General features: G+C 37.4%; 1 protein-coding gene across 1 annotated transcript in view; it reads right to left on the minus strand.

The window, feature by feature from the left end:
• ADGRA1 (adhesion G protein-coupled receptor A1) overlaps window positions 1-26,050 on the minus strand; it is a 454,050-nt gene that overhangs the window by 59,765 nt on the left and 368,235 nt on the right. The window contains exons 13-16 of the mRNA XM_050959295.1: window positions 24,282-24,489; window positions 23,146-23,354; window positions 12,788-12,915; window positions 11,451-11,574 (exon numbers count right to left, since the gene is read on the minus strand). Of these exons, the coding sequence (XP_050815252.1) occupies window positions 11,451-11,574; window positions 12,788-12,915; window positions 23,146-23,354; window positions 24,282-24,489 (669 nt within the window). The remainder of the gene's footprint in view (window positions 1-11,450; window positions 11,575-12,787; window positions 12,916-23,145; window positions 23,355-24,281; window positions 24,490-26,050) is intronic.

A 26,050-nucleotide genomic window follows, 5' to 3' on the forward strand; every position in this document is an offset into this window, starting at 1 on the left:
AATCTATTATAATGATTTATCTAAACTAGAGTTCCATTTTTGCTTAAGTTAAAACAAAATAATTGATAGAAAAAGAAAAAAATGAATTTTGTTTAGGTTTAATAACACATCGTAATATTTATATATATACACAACAAATATTAATCAAGATAAAGGCTGCTGGAATTCTTTTCTTTTTCCTGGGATTGTCTGACACATTAGACAGGGGAAAGTATGAACTTCACAGGGGCTGTAGCTTGAGGTGAAAGAAGCAGAAATAAGAGAAAGAGACATCTATGCACTATCAGCTGGCAGATGTTGCCAATTGAGTGGCTAGTGCTGTCTGGGTTTATTTTATGTGCAACTCGCAGAAGAGTTTTGCAGGGACACAGTGAGTACAGTATGAATCCAAGCGGGGAGGGAATGAGAAGGAAGAATCAGAAAAATACGAAGGACTAAATTAATAACATCGTTCTAGTTATTTCAGTGTAGGACTGAGGCTGTGCTTTGTATGATTATTCAGAAAATATATGAAGGGTTTAACAAAAGCATGGGCATGAGGGATGAGTCTGGTGTCAGTATATACAAATGTGTGAAGTTCAGACAACATATGGGATGATAAAATTCCATTCCCTATTGATGTACCAACAGATATGATCACCAATAAAAATTAATGTGGATCATAAAATAGTACAATAAAATATTAATGGCAACAATTTCACTGCACTGTCAAAGAAGCAACAGAAAAGGGAGACAATAGAATTTCTGTGTCACATGCTACCCACATGACTTTTCATTATACCAGGCCCATCTTTCAGAGATTAGTCTCTTCAGTAACATGGGATGAAACATGGTAACAAGGAAGAGACCACAAATACTATTAGCTGTTGCACAACCTCTTAAATAATAAGACTATTTAATAACCTATTGGTATTTCCTGCCTTTAATAGAGGAGAACATGTTTTCAGGCCCTGAATGACTGGTACATTTGAAGGATGATGGAGGTTCTAGACTTCTTATTTAGCCAGACATATATGAAGGCATTCATAAAATATTCTCAGTGCAGAGTGGGTGAATGCACTGGGCTTCTATAGTCAAGTCAAAGGGCAACAATGTCCTTTTTCTTCATAGAGTCTAAAGCCAGAAGGGACTATTGTCCTAATCTAGCCTGACTGCGTGTTTGGGCCTTACTTCACTCCATAAACAAGGATTAGAGGATAGATTTTTTTGATGTTAAATATTTATTCAATAGAATAGACATGTTTGTCACACCGTGTTTTGGAATATGTCAAGTGTTTGTAAGGGTACCCTCACTCAAATCCAGATACAGGATATGGGAGTTCAAATGTACGTGGTGGGTACTGAAAGTCCTAATGGGTTACATGTTTAAGGTGCTGAGTGAGGTTTGGGTTTATTTGTGTATACCATGTTATTGGATTTGTGTCTAGGACACATGGACAGATGCTATATAAAAATACAAACAAACAGATTAAAAATTAAGTAGTTTCAACATGATGAAAATATGCTTGCAGTGGATGTGGTACTTGGGTTCACCATTGTGTACAGATGATGTTCATGCTTGCATGATGGGCCCTGTTTCCAGTACGGAGAAAAGGATAAAGATTGGGAATATTAGAGTAGTGATGTTTTATTACAAGAGAGTTTTGTGCTGACAGGTCTCTGTGTGTTTTCACCGAAAACTACAGGGAGACCAGCCAGGACTATCTACATATGTTATAGCCAACATTTCTTATGTTGTCTAATAACTGCAGTTGCTAAAGCAAAACTCCTCATTTTTCCATAATAATTACATAGTCTCAGTCTTTTCAAGGCCTCTGTGTTCCTGGAACTGTATCAATGGAACATACACTGTTTAACTGAAAAGCTTATTAGACTTTTTTAAAGCAAAAATTTTGAGATGATGATGTATTTATGTCCTCCTTTAAAAATTTGTTGAGTGTCCTAGAGGTAGCTTAAGAACCATGTGATATTACAGTTGCTATGGTAATGATTAGTCTCTTATTTATTACCAGAACAAATACTTGGGTAAACCTATACAATACTGGTGTCTAATTCTCCCTTGGACAGCCTTAACTTGCATTTCTTTCTTGTTGTCAATTTTTCCTTTTTAAAATGGCAGACATGGTCTGGAGAAGGTTGCCTTTAATTCACTTGCTTCTGTTTGGTTGTGGCTGCACATACCCCCTGAAGCCCCAGAGAGCTGGGAAATTGCTTTCAGTGAAATGAAGAAGGTGATTAATCTATTTTCGGTACCTATATGGTCACCATCACCATAGTAGCTGAGTGCTTTACAATCTGTAATGTAATTACCCTCCAAATGCTGTTGCAAGGTAGGAAAGAACTATTATCCTCATTTGATCCGCAAAACTTCCACTTGGCTGCTGCCTAACCCTGCAGGCACCTACATTCACTTGGTGCCTATGTTTTTGCAGTACAAGTTCCTAAGCATCTGTGTTACTGCCTCTGGGCATGCACACGACTGCTTCACTCTGGGTGCCCAGATACCTATCTCCATGGCTGGCCTTACCATGAGGCAAACTGAGGCAGCCACACCAGTGCCAGACTGGGGGTAAGGAGGGGCACCACTAGGACTCAAAATGTAGAAAATTGTGTCTGCTGCTGGTGCATATGTATTCTCTGCTCTAGATGCAGAGATGGTGGAGTGCTGTGCTGGAAGAAGCAGGGCACAAGAGAAACAACAGGCAGGCAGGAGAAAAGGTGAGTGAGAATAACAGAAAGCAGTAGGAGCTACAGGGAGAAAGAGGAGGAGGAGCCTCTTATGTACCTCTCTAGCACTGCCAGGAGCTTGGACTGATCAACACCAGCTTCTCATGGAGCTTCCTGTTTTCTGCTGCTTCCCTGAACCCACCTGAGGAGAACAGTCAACTGAAGTAGTAGGAGCCAGTTAAGCCCTTAAGATGCTGAGATCTTCCCTCACTCAGGTTCTGCTACCAGCCTGCTTATTTGTCCCCTTCAACTGAGTGTTGAGAGCCACTATAGCTGGCACAGAACAGCAGTCATGAGTGAAAGAAGAAAACACCCCTCTGGGGCAGCATTCAGAAAAAGAGATAGAAAAGCTTCCTTTGCTTGCTTTAAGCAGGAAGGAGCTCTCCTGAGATACATAGACACAAATGTTCACAGTGAGCCTTCCAGTCCCAGTGAGGATGTGAGTGGTGAGGAGAAGCCCGATCTTCCAGTTAGTCAGTGTGCAGGTGACCTGGCAACTACTGCAGCATCCATATCTCCACCTCAAATGGATGTAACCATGCACATTCCTGAAGAAAACTGTAGATCAGAGATGACTTTGGTGGAGGCACAAGAAACAGCTGCTGCTGAGTTTAGTTCCTTAAATCTAGATGATCCAGGACTGTGGACTTACTTGAGCAGTAGCCTGAGGGACTTCCTTGTACTGCATGGGCCACAGCAAATGGAAAACTTCATGTTCCCCAAAGACAATGAAAATAGAAGTTTCCATCCAACACATTACTGGCATGAAATCCCCAATAGCAACAAAGTGGAGAGGCCATGGCTTATGTACTCAAAAACCCAGAATGGTGCATACTGTTTTTGTTGCAAACTCTTGCAGTCTAATGTTTCAGCCAGATTAGGTTCTACAGGAACAAAGGACTGGAAAAATCTGGCATCTCATGAGAAGGCAAGTGGAAAGAACTTGATATGAGACTAAGGTTAAAGGCCAGCATAGATGATCAGCATCAAGACAAGATTGCATCAGAGTCTCTTTACTGGCAAAATGTTCTGAAAAGGCTCATTGCCATTGTGAGAATGCTTGCTACCCAAAACCTAGCATGGTGTAGCACTTCAGATCAGCTGTATGTTGCAAGCAATGGAAATGTCCTTAAAATTGTGGTGCGGATGGTTGAGTTTAATGCTGTACTCCAGGAGCGTCAAAGAAGAGTCACCACTCAAGAAATGTGTACACACTACTACCTTGGAAAAACAATTCAAAATGAGATCATATGGTTACTGGCAACAAAAGTCAAAGAGAAGATTGTGGCAGATCTGAAGTTAGCAAGATATTACTCTGTCATTTTGGACTGCCCATCTGACATCAGCCATACGGAACAAATTACTTTAATGGTGCTTTTTTTTAACAACAGAACCTAGTGAAAATGTGCCTGCAATGGTGACTGTCAAAGAGCATTTTCTAGAATTTATTGACATTGATGATACTACAGGAGCTGGTGTGACAAATTTGTTTGTTAAAAAGCTGGAAGATACAGGAATTGCGATAGCTGACATGAGAGGTCAGGGCTACGATAATGGTGCCAACATGAGAGGAAAGAACAGAGGAGTGCAGAGACAGATCCGAGAGTTAAACCTTCAAGTTTTTTTTGTTCCTTGCAGTTCTCATTCATTGAACTTGGTGGTCAGTGATGCAGCATCAGCTTCTAGTGAGGCTGCTGAATTTTTTAATGTAATTCAAAGCATCTATGTATTTTTCTCTGCATCAACTCACTGATGGCAAATTTTGAAGCAACATCTGGGAACATCCTCTTTGACACTGAAACCACTGAGTGCCACATGATGGAAAAATCAAGTGGAGGCGATAAAGCCTATCAAACATCAAATTGGGAAGATAAATGATGCCATAGTTCCATTCTGGAGGATAATGTTATGACAGGAACTGTTTGTGGGAGAACAGTGGCAGAGGGAAAAGGAATCACCAGAAACATACATAACTTCAAATTTCTGTGTGGCTTAGTGTTGTGGCATGACATACTGTTTGAAATAAATGTTGTAAGCAAGAAACTCCAAGGTGTTGACCTTGATATATCTGGAGCAATGGAAAAACTGGATAAGCAAAGTCATACCTACAGCCTTACCGGTCAGATGAGGGATTTCAAAACATTCTGAAAAGTGCACAGAAGTTGGCAGAGGAACTTCACACTGAAGCTATTTTCCCACTCATTCAAGAATACAAGAGTCACCGAAGATTACGCTCCATAAGAGACCCCAAACAACAATTCAAAGTTGAATTCTTTAACCAGGTACTAGATTGTGCAATACAGTCAGTTGAAGAATGTTTCATGAAGCTCAAGGAACACAGTAGTATATTTGGGATGTTGCATGATATTCCAAAACTCCTTACTATACCTGAGGAAGACCTACACCAGCAATGCAAGGCACTAGAGACAGTGTTGACACGTGATGACATGCATGTTCAGGCATTTGAAAGTTAAGTGTTTCTTAAAATTTTTGAACAAGGCATTCTAAGTTGTTAGTTCTCCTTTATTGGGGTAGGTAGCGGAGCAGTACCATTAAAGGAGTAGATCAGAAACAAGGCAGAATTGAGACCTTTCAAAGTTTTGGCCCAAGTGAGGGGGCATGGTGGCATCATTTGAGCTCCCCGCCTCAGGTGCCAAAATGTTGTGGGCCGGCCCTGCCTATCTCCTGCTTAAGTTCTAGTATGCTCAATAACCAGGGGAAGAGAGGCACTCCTCTTCCTAAAGATGGGCGTGAAGCCCAAATCCAATAGGCAGCCTCAATGGCTGCCTAGATCTACACAAAACAGCAGGTGGGGGAAGCGAGCCCTTCCTTATAACCTTTAGCCTAATGCTTAGAGCACTCACACAGGATGCAGGAGATCATGGGTTCAAGTCCCCCCCGACTGATAAGGAGAAGGGATTTGAAGAGGGATCTGTCACCTCTCAGGTGAGTGCTCTAACCACTGGACTATGGAATATACTGATGTGGGTCTCTCTCTCAATCTTTTCTATTGAAATTGTTCCCCTTCAATTAAATAATTGAATAATTAAGTATTAATTGGGCCATAGAAAGAGTGAGAATGACTCTATTGCCTAGGACACGCACCTGAGAAACAGATCACTGGGAGAGATAGGTGCTTCCCTGCTGCCTGGATTTAGGCACATATCTCTGAGAAGGGGTAGGATTTAGGACACACTCATCTCATCTGATGATCCACTTCTCTCATTGGCTATTTTAGGGGGCTCCCCACCTAGCATGCTGGCTTTGTAGATTGCTTTTTAAGGTGCCTGTCTCTCCCCACTCATTGCATAGGGAACCTAGGTAAGAACATAAGAGCATAAGAATGGCTGTACTGGGTCAGACCAAAGGTCCATCTAGCCCAGTATCCTGTCCACTGACAGTGGCCAATACCAGGTGCCCCAGAGGGAGTGAACCTAACGGGTAATGATCAAGTGATCTCTCTCCTGCCATCCATCTCCACTCTCTGACAAACAGAGGCTAGGGACACCATTCCTTACTCATCCTGGCTAATAGCCATTTATGGGCTTAACCTCCATGAATTTATCCAGTTCTCTTTTACATGCTGTTATAGTTCTAGCCTTCCCAACCTCCTCAGACAAGGATTTCCACAGGTTGACTGTGCGCTGTGTGAAGAAGAACTTCCTTTTATTTGTTTTAAACCTGCTGCCTATTAATTTCATTTGGTGACCCCTAGTTCTTGTATTATGGGAATAAGTAAATAACTTTTCCTTATCTACTTTCTCCACATCACTCATGATTTTATATACCTCTATCATATCCCCCCTGCTTAGTCTCCTCTTTTCCAAGCTGAAAAGTCCTAGCCTCATTAATCTCTCCTCATATGGGACACGTTCCAAACCCCTAATTATTTTAGTTGCCCTTCTCTGAACCTTTTGTAGTGCCAGTGTATCTTTTTTGAGATGAGGAGATCACATCTGTATGCAGTATTCAAAATGTGGGCATACCATCGATTTATATAAGGGCAATAATATATTCTCCTTCTTATTCTCTATCCCCTTTTCAATGATTCCTAACATCCTGTTTGCTTTTTGACCGCCTCTGCTTTTTTGACCACCTAACTCAGGCATTGTGGGTGACAATCTTGTTCCTATGTTTTTCTAGGTGCCTAAAAGTTATGCATAACGTTGCAATGCTTAAGACCATTTTTGGATCAGGATCAGGGAGACATGCTCAAATCACACAGCAAGACTGGGGTAGATTAGAGTGCTGAATTCAGATCTCCCAAGTCCCAGGCCGGCACTCTAATCAGTGGACCATCCTTCCTCTCTTTATAAATGACAAATAACGAGCAGCTAATAGGCAGCAAAATGAGGAAAACTATTCGAATGGGATTTTCATGTCTGAAAGGAATTTTTAGACATTTGGATTTCAGATTAAAATAAATACTGTACCATAAAAAGAAGTTTTTTTTTTTAAATTTAGTTCAACTACTTGACATTCAAGGAGATAAAAAGGTGCATTAGTGGCCTAGTGCAGAAAACAGCCCTTGTTCATATCATTAACACTTTCTCTCTAAACTCGGATCAGTGTGAGACACTTAATTCTGGGGTAGAGCAACGGTTAAACTCAAATATTCTGCAAAGACACCTGTTGGCTAATGAGGTAGCACCTGAAGGGAACTCAGTTTATTATTTCACGTAGGTGAAAGAGTTGTAATGAGGTTATGTCGTGCAAAAGAAAGTGCTGGGGGTATGAAGCTGAGAATGGTGAGAAAGCTAGAAAAAGATTCACTCCACAATAGTCAGAGCAGTGACTCCAGGTTTACTCCATCAGAAAAGGCTGCATTTGGAATTTTCTACCAAGCACTGCACCATAAAACAGTGCAGGGCTGGACTTGTTTCAGGGCTGCATTTATGTTTACATTTGTAAAGCAAGGAGACACACTGAAGGTACTGTAACTGTATCCCCTATGGAATATATATTAACTTGTTTTGCTTCTTTGAGATAAATAATTTGAAATAGCATCTTTACGAAACGTATGATTAACAAGCAATGTTATGGTAATAGCTTCTTCAGATACATCCTATAGTTCTGTACCAGTGTTCTTTTCTTTCTGCCCAGGTCCAGTTGTGCCTGCCGGAATTTAAAAAGGGATCAGCCAATCCTTATTCCTGCTTACACAGTCCTGAGGGACACCTGAGCCAAATATGGCTATTTAAACAGGTTCTGCTCTAGCCTGACTGATCTTGACAATGTCTGTACTCATTGTGTGCACCCACTCCACAGGGCGTTGTGTGGAGCTGCTTGAGGGGCTATTGGGTATCATCATATAAATGAGCTCCCAGACACCCTGAGAAGCCATCTGCAGGTCCCCTTTCCTTCCAGCACTGGCCCCTTACAGGTTACTTCAATGCTGCTGCAGCAATAATACCCACAGAGCTGTCACAAGAGGAGATAGGTACCAGGACTGGGGGCTCTGTATGACTTTTTTACATGTGTATGTTGGCAGGCAAGGAGGTTAGGAAGGGTGGTGGTGGTGAAACAATGGCTGCAAATGGACAGTATGTTCAGCCTGTGGTATCAGCTGAAATATCCCCTTCATGGGTTGTTCAGTGCATTTGATATCCCCTGCTGTCAATCAGTTCCTCTCAGGGAATCAGAGAAGCAGTATGCATGTTCAGTGAGTCTGTGTCATCCCTGGACCCTAGGTGGAGTACGGTGCTGACATTGTTCTTAGACAGGGCATGGTCTTATGTGGGTGAGTAACCCTAATGCAGGTACCTTGGGGGGGTATGTGTGTGGGCTCTCAGGATCTGTTTAGATTTCTCTATGCTTTACAATGGTTGACGATTTTGCCTAATACCATGAGAGGAAATAACTACCATATGCATGCATTTTATGAAAAAATTCCTATAGTTTATTGTAGAATCATAGGACTGGAAGGGACCTCGAGAGGTCATATAGTCCAGTCCCCTGCACTCGTGTTATATATTACTCATAACAGAATCATTAATAACTCATTTAACAAAATCTATCTTTCATTATCATTTTTACTGTGCAATCTGAAAAGTAAACAACCAGGCAAAAATTGTAACAACAGATGGTCATATGTGACCATGTAATTACATGGCCATGGCTGTCCTATAAACTTTCAAACTACAGATAAAAAAAATTGTAAATGATATTTAGATTTGCTAGAACTTAGAGGTTAATTACCATGCAATTGGCTAGATATTAAGAGATATTTATCTCAGAATAATGAATTAGACAACCATGTCCTATAAAATAATGTCATGTAAGGCATATTTTACAACATAGTGTTTATTGCATCAGAGAAGCTTATAATATTTATAGGTGCTGTTTGCTGAAAGTCATACAAACGTAAATGTTCCACTTTCAGAACAAGTTCCAGAAAATTAGAAACAGAATTCCTACAATTGGTTATGGGAGCTGTATTATATAAATTCCTGTACTCATTAAAGAAATCTAAATGTATAAAATGTTAAGGACATGCTTCAAACAGTGTTAAAGAACAGGAGAATTCTAGCATGGAACTGTTGTCTTGTGGTTAGAACAACAAAGCGTGAGTCAGGATTGCTGGGTTCTTCTTGTAGCTTGTAATGTGACTTTCACTTAACCTCTCTGTGCCTTGGTTTATTCACCTGTGCAATGGATATATAGTAACAAACTCACTTGAGTGTTTTAAGGTTATTTCTGTTCATAAAGGGCTTTGACATCTTCCAGTTAAAGTATTATGTAAGTAGAAAGTATTACATCAGCAAGAACAGTCTTGCAAATCTTCACTGGTACATTACACAGATCCTAAATATTTTACCACCATTTTTAATTGGATTATATTTAAGAACTTCATAATACATTAAGCACTAACTGTATTAACTATGGGCCAAATACTGCCTTTATTAACACCCACGCAGTGACATTCAATCCATTATAAAAATGGGGAGAATTGTGTGTCTTGTTTGCTTTCCACAGACAGGAATAATTCAAAGGAAGATGTGTAACTTGCTGTCTATTCATTCCCTGGGTCACTATTCTAACTGAGAGATTGCATCTGAATTAAAATTTTACTTTATAAATAAATTTGATCAGGAAATACGGAGGGAAATACATGCTGCTATTTTTAGTAAGCCTGCTGAGCAATCATGAGTGCTCAGAAGAACAATTGCAACATTTTTTAATTCTCCTTGTTAGCAACAGAAATATTACAATACATGAATGAAAAAAAATTTAATTAAAAGAGTGGGCAAAGAATAATTTATAAATTAGCTAAAAAAGGCAAGCAAGATTTATTACTGGTGATGTTTTTTTAACCTCTTGACTGCTAAAACCCCATGAAGCTCTGCTCACTTTTGAATTAAATGTGAGAACAGAACTTCTAATATACTAGAACTGTCGCTAGACCGTGCAGACTCACTCTGATCACGAGTAATGGAAAGAGATCATTCACACATTCATTTTCAATGGACTGGGTTTCAAGACTATAGCCTGTTTAAGTAAAGGAGAATACACATCTCATATTAGCAGCAGAGAATCCTGTGGCACCTTATAGACTAACAGACGTTTTGGAGCATGAGCTTTCATGGGCGAATACCCACTTCTTCAGATGCATGTGGTGGAAATTTCCAGGGGCAGGTATATATATGCTAGCAAGCAAGCTAGAAATAACGAGGTCAGTTTAATCAGGGAGGATGAGGCCCTGTTCTAGAGGTCTCAATGCTAATACAATTAGATAAAAGATGAGTGTTGCAGTCACAGATATTTTTGCTTAATGAAAATCTTTAGCAAAGGTCAGCAAAAATATCATTCATGAGAACAGGGGGCATCTGTTGTAAAGAATTCCAGAAAAAATTATTAGAAATACAAGGCTGGATTTTAACTGGTTCTTGTGAGGTTTTGCTGAGAGGGGAGGACTGAAGCAGCCTTCTTCCCTTCCTCTCCTACCAAAGGACCAATCACAATCTCATGCCCTGTATCCAGGAGAGCACAGAGACTGCTCCCTCTGTGACTGTCTGGGGATGTACCTCCCCATATAAGAGGTTTCACAGGAGGAGGAGGTGGGGATAGTGCAGCCTGCACAACACCTACACCTGCATACCAGGAAGCTCAGTGAGGCTCCCTTACACACAAGCCCTTTCCTGGGGACAGGGTGGTATAAGCATTGCCTCCAAATGCCTGCGCTGAACTTAAAAGACGTAATATATTATAAACATTAAGTTGCTAAAATATATTCAGTGGTTGCACAGTGGGCATAAAGGGCCTACATTACAAAGCTGAAACGGTAGTTTAGTATGATATTCTCATGGTAAGCAACCACAATAACCACCGTAATAATCCTAACTTTGCCCCTCTAATCCAAAGATCTCAAAGGGCATTACAAACATGAATAAATCATATTCCCCAACACTCCTGTAAAGAAGAGAAATAGTATTAACTCCATTTTGATTTTGGATAGGGAAATTGAGGACGGAGAAGTTAATATGTTTGCCCAAGTTCACACAGCAACTCAGTGACACAGATGGAAATATAATTCAGAGTTCCTGACTTCCACTGTTGCACATTAGCCTTGACAATCCTCATAGTGATTATTAATTCTGGTACATATGCCTGAGAAAACATAGAATCTTTGATAAGAAAGAACATCACCAGTATTAAGTCAACATGTATAATTTCAGGGGCTTTTTTTCTTTTAAAAATAACAATAAGGTAACAAAGGTACTTACAGCTTGACATATAATTGGGTATTTTATGCGATTGATTCCACCAGCAAAGACAGCAAAAGTAAGAGCAGTATGGAAACAGAAGTTGAGAAGCATGTGCCATCCTTTTCTACTGATTCGGATTGTGCTGTTTAAAATTAATATATTTTTTTCAATTCACATCTTGATTGTAAAAATTTTGAAATGCATTCTTATATTTTTGGAAAAAATATATTTGACATATAGATTTCAAACTCTTAGATTCTTGACTACTAGACTACCTGCAGCATAGAGGGTCTGTTTTAAAGCTCATTGAATCAATGGGAGATTTAAAAATTTTTTTTACTGACTTCAATGGGCTTTTTAAACAGGTCCAGAATGAAGAGTGTTTCATGTATTTAAAAGGTTTTCTGCCAGATGTCAAATATGCAGTAGTCTAACTATGACAACCCTGAAGGATTACATATAAGTTGAAGATCAAAATTCGTTACATTAAAAACATTAATTAAGAATGTATATCAGCTTGTACAGTAAAATACATTCCTGCTCTTTTAAGTAGCTAATGACTTTTAACTACTGTGTACACACACACACACACTTAAAAATCTCTTTCACATAAATGAAGTCACAAAATTTCTAAAACCAAACAAATTTAAAAGCAAGAAAACACCTTTCTGATAAGATATTTATCAAATCCTTTGTACAATGTTATTCTCTTATTCCAAAACAATTAGTGTATCTTTCCAAGAGGCTGCTGTGAAACTGTAAGCTAGCATCCAGTAGTTTGATATCAAAGGTGGCCTTATATCACAGAGCTTTATATTGCAGTGTCAAATTATAAAGAATACAAGAAATTTTAGGAACAATATAAGACACACATCTGCTTCTTTCTAGGGGAAGCTACAGCTTGGGAACAAGCCCAAAACAATATTTTATGAATTTATAGTTTTCTAGTCCTTAAATTTTGATTCCGTGCGAAACCAATATTTGAATGGATAATTTTTCCAAATGGAGTCAAGGAGGACACATTACCATAAATTACTGGTTAGAAGAGTTTGTTTTGGTATGTGTTTTCACATGTAGAAAGGTTAATTATGAATGTTTTTGAGGGGAAAGTTCAATTTTCCTTTTCTCTCACAGAGCTTAGTATAAACAAAACAGATTATTTGACTTTGTATACATTTTTACTTATGAAGCACCATTTTCCATTCTTTTTTTACTATGTTATACTGTAAATTTTAGTATCCAGCAGTAACTAAAGCATTTAAGCATTTTATCTTTGTGCAAAGAAAAGACAGAAAAGGACTGTTTCAGTTCTATTCTAACATGAATGTGTGTTTGCCGCTGTATTGAATTCTTACCTGTGATGCACAATATAAGTGATAATGGACGCAAACAGGCACAATAACATGACTGCAGTACATGCATATACCACAGGGTGAAGGAACTCCCCTGGGTACTGGGGAAAGGAGAGCACTGTCTTCAAATCCTGCCAAGGAAGGAAGGAAAATAAAATTAGCATTTTAAGAGGTGAGAATCTAAGACTTCACTGCAATACTCCCATCATTCCCAATTAACCCCCTCTAGATTTTCACATGCTGCATTTTGGAACAGGAAAGTAAAATGATGAATTTATCTGCATAAAGTTAATGAATTTACAATTTCATCAAACTGCTCTCCATGATTCTGCATATACTTCTCAGGGGGAAATTAACTTTCTTCCACAGGCAAGTCTGTCCTGATTTAAAAAAACAATCCAGAAAGAAAAATGTGCAAAATTCCACAGCAAGCAGACATCAGTAATGTCTGTGCTATCTGACAGCATGAACTTTATGCATCTCTTTTACTATGATAGTGAGTACAAAATATCTATTTACCATGAAGGTCCCTAGATGGCACATATTCTACTTCCAATGTTCTCATTTCTTCTTAAGGAAACAGAAATGTGACAAGAGACCCAAGATAGCTAACTGAGAGGATTCGTTGTTAAGATACTACAGGAGTCTGATCCTCAGCTGCTGTAAATCAGCATAAATCCATGTGGGACAATAGATTGGAGTAGAATGTCTTTCCATAAAAGAGTTAAATGCCACCTTTGAAGCACACGTGCATAGTTTCTGTTACTGTCAGTTGAACAGCAGCTGCACAATTACATCTAAGGGCAAAACCTAGGTACAAGAGTTCTTTTTAGGGATGCTGGAGGTGTTGTCACAGTTATTCATGGAAACAGCATGTGAGTGAGAAGTGAGAATACTGACAAAGGACATTCTTCGGTGGACTCAACCATATCTGATTCCCATACCAACCTGTTGGATGCTCACTCTGGTTATACCTGGCATAAGGTCCCAAATACAAGTGAGACTATTGGAGATAACAGGAGAAGCTACCTCAGCATGGAAAGTGGATTGAAAGGCAAATGTAGCCTTCGTTATAAAGGAGGAGGATGAGCCACTCTGGGTATAACTTGGGCATAACTTGAAAAAACAATAGATGTCCCACTAGGACACACTAAAATGCACATCTGTGCACCTACAGCAAGCAACTACTACAATTGTGCATACAAATAATCACCTGAGCTAATGTACATTGCAATTTGCTGAAGTCAGTTTCCAAACACAGTTACATGAACTGTGCATGCAAATATGCATGACTTCTGGAGCTGTAGTTATAAAAAGTGTAGCCTTTTATATTTGTCAGTTAAAGGACGGAAGAACTCATTAACAAAATGAACATTTCCCAGTACTCTTAATAAAATGAAACCTGTGTGGTAACTCTCAAGAAAACTAGAGGGACTGGAAAATTGAAGTCACCTAAAAGGTACAACGAGCACATTTAATTTTTTTTTTTTTTTACAGTTAAGACAGTATGTAGAGACATATGGGAAAAACTGGAATACCTGCCAGTGAATACGGAGATATTTGGGCTAATAAGCACTTAAGGACAAAAAATTAAAATTCTGAAAATTTCATAAACTACAATGACTTGATGATTCCTCAGCTTAACAGTTAAGAGGGATTTATAATTATTAAGATTCATTAAAAGGAGTTTTTCTTATTTGTTGGTTCTAATTTTTGCCCTCTAAAGAGAATCAACCCACTTGTTGACTTGAGTGAAAGAGAGTAATCAGTGTCCTTTGCTGAGAAAACCAGGACTTTAATGCTGATGACTAAGTAAGTGGAACTTTAATCACACCTTGGCTTTGTTTATACCTAAACCTTGGATCAACTTAGCTACCACATTCAGACCTGTGAAAAAATCACACACAATCCCCCTCCAGAGAGATGCAATTAGCCAACATAAGCCCAAGTGTAAATGCCGCTAGGTCAATGGAAGACTTCCTCCATGGGGGAGGCTTCTACGTTTGGTCTGGCAGTTTTCTAGGTCTAGAGGCCTATCCTTCTGTACCTATTTATAATATAAATCCCATTTATAGTGAACTTGTTGCTTTAAATTAATTCTTAATATTGAAAGAATTTAAAAAAAGCCCTGATTGGCTAAGAATTGTGTACACAGTTAGTCTGTGCTAGAACATACTTAATACTAACTCATTATTCTCCTTCAAAACCATCCTTAAAATTCTCCTTTGCTATGAGGCCTACAAAATCTTGATCACAGCTAGGCTGTTGGTGTGCCAAGACTATAGATTATCAAGTTAACCAATATTGTTTCATTGTTTTCTTGTACTCCCTTGTCTCTCTCTATCTGTCGGTTTCCTCTTGGCTTATACTTAGATCATAAGCTCTCTAGGGCAGGAATGTTTTTTTTTTTTTGTTCTTTGTTTTGTCTTTTTGTTGATTGGGACTCGTAGTGCTACAATAATAGATCTAATTCAAATAATAATAAAATAATAACAGCAACAACATCCTATTCTCCAACACACCTGTTTGTATCATCCATCTGCTATGGCTTATCTTTTAGATTGTAAGCTCTTTCAGGAAGGGACTATCATTCACTACAAACATACAGTGCCTAGCAAAATGGGTCTTGGGTGTTGGACACACCTCGACTACTAAAATATACAAATAATAAATCTAGAAGTGCTTTGCTGAAAAATATAAAATAGTATCAGCTTCTAGCTCTCAGTAATGTAGTCACATTTATGGTATATAAATACCAAAACCATGATTAGAATTTTGTTTTGAGACCCTTTATATTTCCAGAAATGTATATAATAACTACCATACCTGGAATAATAATAGTAATACAATTATTTAAACAAGTAACAAGAGATGAAAGCACCTTTCTGACATTGCTTTAACCTATTATTGAAAAAAAATTATAAAAAGTTAACAGAGTTGAAAACAGGAATAAAAACCCCCTCAATGTCCTGCATTAAGATATATATAGTATACCAAACGTAAAAGGATTTAACTGATATGGCATTATTTCACATATTAAAGAGCTAGCCTCTTTAATAGTAATAGTGTAATAGTGTAGATGCAGGATTCTACCAATCCTTTTACACTTGAGTGTTTACATGAAAGCAGATAACATATGTCTTGCAGGAATATAGCTATTTTTGCCTCCAGAAGAGTCATGGACAATCAGCCTTTTAAACCTATTTCCAAGTTTAATCTTTATCTCTTTTCTGATCTTACACCAGGTCTGCTAAGGAGTGAAATTCTAAATAAAAGTAGCGTAATGTATTATTGCTACTGTGGCATATCCTTTTTTAGAGTTCTGAACACTGAAAACTGATTTCATTACAGATAAATGATAAATGTATCTTGTCTGCTCTTTAATGATAATTAAAGCTTATTGATCTGTCAACCACCCCTGAGTGATCTTCTGCAAAGTAGTATAATTGTACATTACATTGAAACAAGACTGTTTGGATTTTATTTTCTGGAGCGGATTCAAAGAACGATAATATTAAAAAATGGTAGGAAATATCTAAGGGAAAAATGTATATGAAGTCAATCATTTTGACATTCTAAAGGAACCACCATCTAGAATTATATGGCCTGTAAAATGTTGCCGTAATCAGAAATCTCCAATCACTCCCTCTAATAGTAAAGGTGTCAAGCTCACTTATCACAGGTGTAAATGGCTGCACCATATGGAAGGCAGTAGACAATCAGGCCCATAGAAACTAGAGATGGAAAAGACTTATTACAGCATATAATTCATCCCACTACAGGATTTTTTTTTAATAAGTTTCACCACAAACAGGGTTTTCACCACTTTCCCGTTGGAACTCATATGAAAATAAGTCGTCTAAAGCAGATAAATCCATAAAGATGGCCTAGAGGGTGATATAAAAATATAAAGAAGTGTTGATAAATTATATAACGATAGTCCAGAGATATCCAACAGCAAACACTGAGAAAGGAGGAGGAGAAGTTATTTTGCTCTAGAAACCAAGTAGAGGCAACATTGTCTGTGCTTGTTCACAAAAATATATGAGTTAATAAACAAGACAGTGTACTTTAGAAAAGGTAAGTTTTTGTAATCTTGGTATTTATATTGGTAAGTTCTGAATTTAGGATTCAAAGTCAGATAAAGTACTACGATTGAAGACAAATGTATAAAAGTATAATTGGCTTAAGTTTTTAAAAAATAAGTGCCTGAAATCATCCTTGTAAGGATGAGATTTTCTTAAATACCCAAGTGACATAGGAACAGAAGCGCAATTTTAAGTCTATTGGACTTATGAACTTTTGGAAATCCCACTCCTGATTTCCTCTTAAAAGTAGTCTGATTTTCAACAATGCTGAACACCCAATAGCTCCCTTTGCCTTCCATTTCATACTAGAAAGGCCTATTTTCTCTGAAGAAAAGTCTGATACACCCTAATTATATTGTCCTTCTAAATTACATCCCTAAAATAATCACTACAGACACGAGTTACTCTCAAAAGATTTAGAGGTTCAAATGAGTTTGGAGAAGAATTTTAAGTTCTAGAACTTCAGCAGATCCTTATTTTAACAATCTGAACTTTATTTGTTCACAAAACTGGATCACATGAATAGGCTTCATTAAATTTCTAGCACTTTCTGCTTCCACTCAGGATGGAAATATTGTAAGAGTACCCTCCCTTATAATATCGTGACACTTCTGGCAAATGAAATTCAGTGTTGATAAATGCAAAGTAATGCACATTGGAAAACATAACCCCAACTATACATACAAAATAATAAGGCCTAAATTAGCTGTTACCACTCAAGAAAGAGATCTTGGAATCATTGTGAGTAGTTTTCTGAAAACATCCACTCGCTGTGCAGCGGCAGTCAAAGAAGCTAGCAGAATGCTGGGAAACATTAAGAAAGGGACAGATAATAAGACAGAAAATATCATATTGTCTCTATATAAATCCATGGTACGCCCACAACTTGAATACTGCGTGCAGATCTGGTTGCCCCATCTCAAAAAAAGATATACTGGAATTGGAAAAGGTACAGAAAAGGGAAACAAAAATGATTAGGGGTATGGAACAGCTGCCATATGAGGAGAGATTAATAAGACTGGGACTTTTCAGCTAGGAAAAGAGATAACTAAGGGGGGATATGATAGTGGTCTATAAAATGACAACTGGTGTGGAGAAAGTAAATAATGAATTGTTATTTACTCCTACTCATAACACAAGAACTAGGAAGAACAAGAGTACTTGTGGCACCTTAGAGACTAATACATTTATTTCAGCATAAGCTTTCGTGGGATATAGCTCACTTATTCAGATGCATAGAATGGAACACACAGACAGGAGATATTTATACATACAGAGAATATGAAAAGGTGGAAGTATGCATACCAACTGGAAGAGTCCAATCAATTGAGATGAGCTATCGTCAGCAGCAGGAAAAAAACCTGTGAAGTGATAATTGAGATGACCCATAGAAGGTGTGTTCCATTCTATGCATCCAAAGAAGTGAGCTGTAGCCCACGAAAGCTTATGCTGAAATAAATTGTTAGTCTCTAAGGTGCCACAAGTACTCTTGTTCTTTTTGCGGATACAGACTAACACGGCTGCTACTCTGAAACAAGAACTAGGGGTCACCAAATGAAATTAATAGGCAGGAGGTTCAAAAGAAACAAAAGGAAGTATTTCTTCACACAACGCACAGTCAACCTGTGGAACTCTTTGCCAGAGAATGTGAAGGCCAAGACCATAACAGGGTTCAAAAAAGAACAAGGTATGTTCATGGACGATAGGTCCATCAATGACTATTAGCCTGGGTGGGCTGGGATGCCAAACCATGCTCTGAAGTGTCCCTAGTCATTGTTTGCCAGATGAGGGGAATGGGCGACAGGGGCCGGATCACTTGATGATTACCTGTTCTGTTCATTCCCTCTGAAGCACCTGGCATTGGCCACTGTCAGAAGACACGATACTAGGCTAGACAGAGAATTGGTTTGACCCAATATGGCTGTTCTTATGTTCTTCTCGTCCTGGTCAGAATCAGAAAAGGCAAAGGATGTGTGGAAAACTCTCCCAGTTTCCCCCACAAGAGAGTTCAGAGTTGTTCCAAGATTTATGTTGAGCAAAGATTCAGTTTGGTTCTATTGTTGTGAAATTGACCTGGCCATGCCTAGTTATCAGGTACCAAATAGATGTCTCTGACTACGCCATTCTCCTGACCAAAGGAGAATTACTGACATTCATACAAAGAAAATTAACAATCATTAACATTATTTTTAAAAATTAGAATGATACACTAAGTCCTGTTTTTCAGTGATAAAATATAAGAAATGATAATTTCAGACTTCTTGTTTGGCAAAAATTCATTAAAAAGAAGAAGGAATTCTAACAGCATTCATTAATATATTTTCTCTTCATTTAGAAGCATACTGTTTAGACATATTGGGGAATTTCACTTCTATTTATTTACTATATGTGTGGACATTTAGTATTATTATTATGGACAAAACCAGTCTGATAGGGACAGGGGTAGCTCTATGTTTTTTGCCGCCCGAAGCACAGCAGTCAGGGAGCCTTCAGCAGCATTTCTGCAGGAGGTCTGCCAGTCATGTGGATTTGGCGATGGTCCTGCAGGTGATCTACCGGTCCTGCGCCTTCAGTGTACCTGCCGCCGAATTGCCACCAAAACCGTGGGACTGGCAGACCTCTCGCAGAAATGCCACTGAATGCTCTCTGACTGCCGCCCTCATGACGACTGGCACGCTGTCCCCCTCCCCCTCCCCCGGCTTGCCACTCCAGGGACGAGCTTGCTGTGCTGGTGCCTGGAGCGCCCTTGGATAGGGAAAGGAATGGACTGTACACAATTACAATAACATTCATCCCCATTAAATTGTGACTCTGTTCTAAGAAAAGAGAAATAAAGAAAAACAAAGGAAAATATATGACAAAGATTTAATAAAAGATTTCAGAGGTTCTCATTTTATTTCCTTAAGAGTTATAGTTCTCGGAGCTATATGCTATAATTGCAGGAAACTTCAACTACTCGAAAAAAATAAATGCTGTTCTTGCAGACATTAAAATATTAATATAACACTCATTTCATAAGTGATGCACTCATATTTGTCTATATTTATTAAAAGCTTCCGCTTGTTACAAAACAAACTTTGGTAATTAGATATACTAAGGCTTTAGAATTTGTTCATTTATAACGCTACAATAAATCAGAACTGTTTACTTTATATAGGTGCATTTTTATCTGTATCTGAAGATCTAAAAGTGCTCTGCATAGAGTAAATAATAAACCCTCACATCACCTGAGTGAGAAGCTAAGTATTACTATACCCTTTTTATACACAGATAAACTGAGGAAGGGAGAAGTTAAGGTGTCTTAACCAAACTCATGCAGCAAATCAATGGCTGACACAGGAATAAAACTCAAGGGTACTGTCTCACAGTCTTCAGTTCTAACCACTAGACTACAGTTTTCAACAACCAATCAGGGGAAAATAATGCTATGCAAAAATCTTGATGTAATGCACTCCCTTCTAGCCACTTGCCCAAGCAAAAACAGTGTGAAGTGAGGGTACATTATATCCACTTGTATCTCACTCCCAATTCAAGCACTGAAACTTTCAAATTATATCAGTCGAACAACATCACGGAGAGAAAAACAGCTAAACATAAATACCTACATAAACATATTACTTATTAATTATTATGCAGAAAAATCTCAAATTATATTTACTAAACGAAAACAGTATTAAAACAATCTCTCTGAAGAAGTCCTCCACTAAATCTAGATTTTAATACTTTGTGGTCATAGTCAGCAGCAACTCTAGAGAAATAACTCAATGGTCCTCTTATGATATTCCAAAAAGTCTCCCTGTCAAATACATAATAGCTGTGATGAATATGAACATGTGCTGTGCTAGCAGTACAATGCACAGCTGAATTAATTTAGGCATCTACTTCATCTTATTCCCCAGCAGGGTATACATTATCTTGATAGTAATGCAAACCTTCAGGATCACTGTTAACTTTATTGCTGCACTTCAGTTTACATGTATTAGTTCAATTCACTGATATTGGCCCACACCAGAATAGTGCTTTATTAATTTTGATTGTTCTATGTATTTTTGAATTGTACCGCAAGATTTTTTAAAAAAATATCCCATACAAGTACATGGCATCCCATTCTACTGAGACACAAATACAATGCTACCTATTTTTAATTTACTGTCAGGGTAAAATACATTAGGTACTCAGGTGATCTGATTAGATGAAGCTATGTATTTTATTATTATAACTTAGTAGATCATTAGAATAATGCTCACTATTCTGATATGAACAACACCACACCTAGAAACACCTTAATCTAAATCAAACTCAACAAATCTCTCATTTTATTCCCCCCAAATGCCACATTACCAAACATTTACAACAATTAATGCACTTAATTATGCTGCTAAAGTTTTCCATTGGTTCTTCTGGAAGATCTTGGAAGACATGTCTGGATAAACATTGCAAAAAAAACATTATTTCTTTTCTTAACAGAGATTGAGAAACACAGGACAGGTGCCATATTACATTATTTAGAGCTGTACCAACTACTAAGGCAAAGTAGGATGTGAAAAATTTTATTTTGATGATGCTTTGCCCAGATCAAAAAGGAGATCCATATATAGGAAAAGAAAAGATGGAGTAATGAAGCAAACAAAACAAAACAAAAAAACCTAAATCAAAGTAACAAACATAAAAAGTCCTAGAAAACTCACCATGTTACATTTTAGCAGATGATATAAGCATGGAATAAATTTGACACAAATGTCTAAAATAAAGACAAAATTAGTCAATCTTTAAATTAGTATATGATTTTTGTAAACAAAACAAGCAAATGAGTTGCTTGTGAATAAATGATTAGTAGCCACTTAATAATTAAGAAAACTTTAAGTATGGTAACTTGACCTGAAACAGTTCTAGAAAGAGACAGCCATTTTGGGTGTGGTACCTGCAAAGTCAACAGGTGTTTTCTTTAAAATATCTAGAAAAACCTCTTCAGAACAAAATTATGTTTCCTATTTGGGAAAAAAACCCACAAATGTCCAGAAAAAATAAGTCCATATGAGCTATAAAAAGATAAGACATGTTTGACATCATCTCATCTTCAGCAACAGGATGCTAAATTCTGAGCCATTCAGGCATGTGTGAAAATATGATCAAATAACTCTGAGGGAAATCAGTTCTTATAAAGTAGACAATAATTCCGCATTTCACTACTCATTGTCACAGCTTCGTGCAATGATTGGCTGACATCTATGCTCCATCTGACAGCAGCAGATTGGTATTCTCTGCACACGTCTTCTCAATTCCTGTCGTCTATGTTTGCTGTCCTTTACAAATACACACAATGCATTATTTACTCAACTATAAATCTTTCAAAAACATTCATAAGCAGTACAAACCATGTACAAATGCACCACCATTTAGGAAAAATTCAATATTAGGCATATACAAGTGACTAATCTATTTACAATCAGCTCACAATGACCCTTTTAAATGATGTAAAAGATTGTCAACAACATGTTCTTCAATCAACAACTTCAGGTTTTTTCATTTGCTTTTCTTTTTCTCAGCCAAGAAGCCATTTATTATTGCATACGTGTGCCTTTTGTTTTCATTAAGGTAACTTTCTGTTAAGCGTGGTAGTTAAATAACTGCAGTGTGAACTGCAAGTGTAACTGAGAACAGACCAAAGCAGCCTGATGTGTTAGTATTGCATAGAAATATTTTTCTTCACGAACAGCAATTTAGCAAAAAGAACATTATCATCAGTATACAAACTAAAGCTCCCAGAACAACGGCAAGGACAAAAAAGTGCTTGTTTAAAAGAGCAAGAGATGTTATTCACTTCCATTTATTAAATGATTCAACATTGCGGTATGCCTGCAACTAATTAGTATGATCAACACAGTCTGAGGCAGGAACAAAAGCAGATGAGCTTTCTGAGATATATTGATGTAAAAGCACACGAGTATACATTTAAAAAACCTTTTCCTGTAATTTCTAACTTTCATGTACTGATCATTCCTTGATGGAACTTTCATCTGACAAGATTGACTTAAATGTCATTTACGATTGGGCCTCTCTCTCTAGATATTAGGCTGAGATGACCACCAGGCTTATTCACTTATTAGCAGTTAAATAATTTACTTTTCTTTAAGGTTGTATTGTATAAAACATCATGAGAAATGAAACCTCAGTTACAGGCAAGCAAGGATGGTTTATGTACATATAAGAGGAATACATCTGTGTATATATAGATATCTATTTATAGATATACTTGCGAAGTCATATACTCACCATTAGCACTGCAAAGTTACTGAAGTGTGTACTCTGAATGACGGTAATATTGCCTGCAGAGCTAATTATGTGGCACCCTTCTCCACACCAGCCTCCATGTCCATCTAGAAGGTCAAAATCCCAAAAGGCTGCAATGGGGTCTATACCCCTTGCAAAGTGTCTCAAACCTATAGTAAGAGGGGTGGTGAGGTTTCCAAAACTGCATCCATCTGCAAAAGCAACAAACCGAATCAGAGAAATAGAGTGGAAAATCCTTTACTGCTGAATGCTGTATATTCACAGATTCAAAAATGTACTGAACTATGGAAAACCAAGCAATAGCCACATATTCCTTTCTGTATGAATTAAAACAAATACAGAAAAGTTTACTACAGTTTAAATGAATCTGAATGACTATTTCAGCCTGTTGAGGTGTCTGATTGATCTGATCATCATTAATAAAGCTAGATTTGTTGTGTACGTCTTAAATTAAGACACGTTATACCATATACTCATGTAACAAAAAAAGAGCAGTCTCTTAGTATGATTAATAGCTAAGGCAGTTTTGCACTTTTAAAGTTACATTAAAATGCTGTTTTAAAAGCAAATGGAAATGCGAATACTATTCAGATTAAAATAAAACTATTAAAATTGCCTGGATGACTAATTAGCATAATTAGTCACAGTTCTGTAAGATTAATCACATTGAGAGAAAAGCCTCTAACAACACCTATTTTAGGTCCTTCATATCAAAAAGTATACTGGTGAATATTAAGATACATGCAACAGGGCATTAACACCCCCCTCATCTTAATATTTATCTGAATCCAGAATGATAGTATTGCATTTTTCCTTGTATAGATTAAAACAAGGTTTTTTTCTATTTCGCCTTGGTTTGAGATATAAGCTTCTGTCACAACAACAGAAATAAATTGTGAAATCTAATCTGCATTCTGTTCCTATAATAACTACACTTCTCTTATGGACAAATTGATTTGAATAAAATCATACATATATGAATAAATCCAAATACTTGTGTTAAAGAAACAGGCAGACCCCAGTCCTCGGCATACTGTACACTTTTCTGCTCCATTCTCTACATAATCAAGTATACTGTAGCTTTCAAATTAAAAGAAATAATGAATAACACTCCTCACCTATTTTAGCAAAGACAGCTGGTGTGGTAACCGTCCTACGTTTCCCATCATCTGCAAGATTTGATGAGTTTCCCGTGCTAGGAAAGAGTTTTCCATTCCGAAAGATAATAAACTGTAGCTTGCAAGTGGAGTTATCAACAGATTGCAAGGCTGAAGACTGAGAAAAGACAGACTGTGGCAAATGAACTGAAGCTACTGCTACAGCATTCTGTACAATGAGAGGAAAAAAGAAAAATTTAAAATGCAAATCACAACAGGGTTGCTTTCAGTATGTTTTAAACTCCTGTACAAGAAATGTATGCTGCCTCCCTTTTCCAACAGACTAGAAGCAACCAAACAAGCAGGAGCTGTAACCATGGGAATAGGATTGGTACAGCGCATATTAAAAGGAAAAACGTTTTGACTGAATGTGTGAGCCTATATGGTCAAGCTCCCTGCTGCAGAGGTGCAAATGGTTCTTACCATGCCTGCTAGAGGGTCCATCAACACTGCAGATCTGATTTAAAGAGACAACCTCTACCAGGTTTTCTCCTTCACTTAAAACAGAATAAGACAATTTACATGAATTTTTTTTCTCTGAAAGGGTACTTAAAGAGTACTGGTATAATTTTATTAATACAAAAATTACATCAGTGGAGAATTCTAAACCAAAAAAAATGCAGTGTAGTAAATATATTTTATGGATAGTATTTCATTCTTGCTTCACATAAAGAAAATTATTCATCCAACTCCATGTTTTAGTAAATCTAGCACTATAAATATATCAAAGTACTAATGTAACAGAAGAAAGCAATGTTAGTATGAAGCGAATACAAAGACTGTCAGATCACAATAATGGCTTTGACTTGTGAATGTGTTATACACTATTATGTGAGTAGAGACTTCACTTACAAAACGAATATAAACACACCAAAATGAATGTTATGCTGATTTTTCTCATTATTCATTCCTCTTGCTCCTGCACAAGAGGGAACCTTATCAGTAAGCACTAAGATGAATACAAGAAAAAACAAAAGGGGAGCAGAGGGTAAATAAACAGGACAAGAGATTGGCCTGAGTCTATTTATGTGAAATGTCTATTTATTTAAAAACAAACAAATTGAAAAATGTTCTGAGTAATTTACATTCCCCCAAAGGCAAAGTACAGCTTCTTTGCACACAATTTGCATAGATTATCACACAATTTACTTATAGCACATGTGCAGTACCTTTTCAAAAATTAAAACAAAATCATCTTCCCAATCATACAGACGAACATGACATTAATATATTTATATGTGCTGGGAAGGATACATGTGTGATAGATACATAATGCTACTTAGATGAGTGAGCTGAAAGGCTACAATCATGTAACAGAGGGTTCTTGTGACATGATAGGTATGAGAGCAAAGATTGAGTGGCTTGTGATGTCATCACAACTTTTAGATGAGTCGGTATAGGCTTATTCACAATTCTCCTCTGTTGCAGTGCACATTCTGGAAGATTTTAACATGACAAAAGTGCTTAAAAATTACATAAAAGTCCTTCTGGACTAGATGACATTTTCTTATCTGGAAGACGTCGTTTGTTAGATAAAGACATATTGGAAAAACAGAACAAAAAACAACAGGAGAAAATCTTGTAGATAGATATTTTTAATCTCACCATTAGATTTTAAAACAGCTGAGGAAGTAGCCATTGTTAGGATGCTGGAATTGTGACATGAGCAGTAACTCAGTCAATCATCATGCACTCAACTTCAGATAATTTTTATATTGCAGTCCCCATTG

Source organism: Gopherus flavomarginatus, chromosome 6 (genome assembly GCF_025201925.1).
Source record: "Gopherus flavomarginatus isolate rGopFla2 chromosome 6, rGopFla2.mat.asm, whole genome shotgun sequence".
Lineage (NCBI taxonomy): Eukaryota > Metazoa > Chordata > Testudines > Testudinidae > Gopherus > Gopherus flavomarginatus.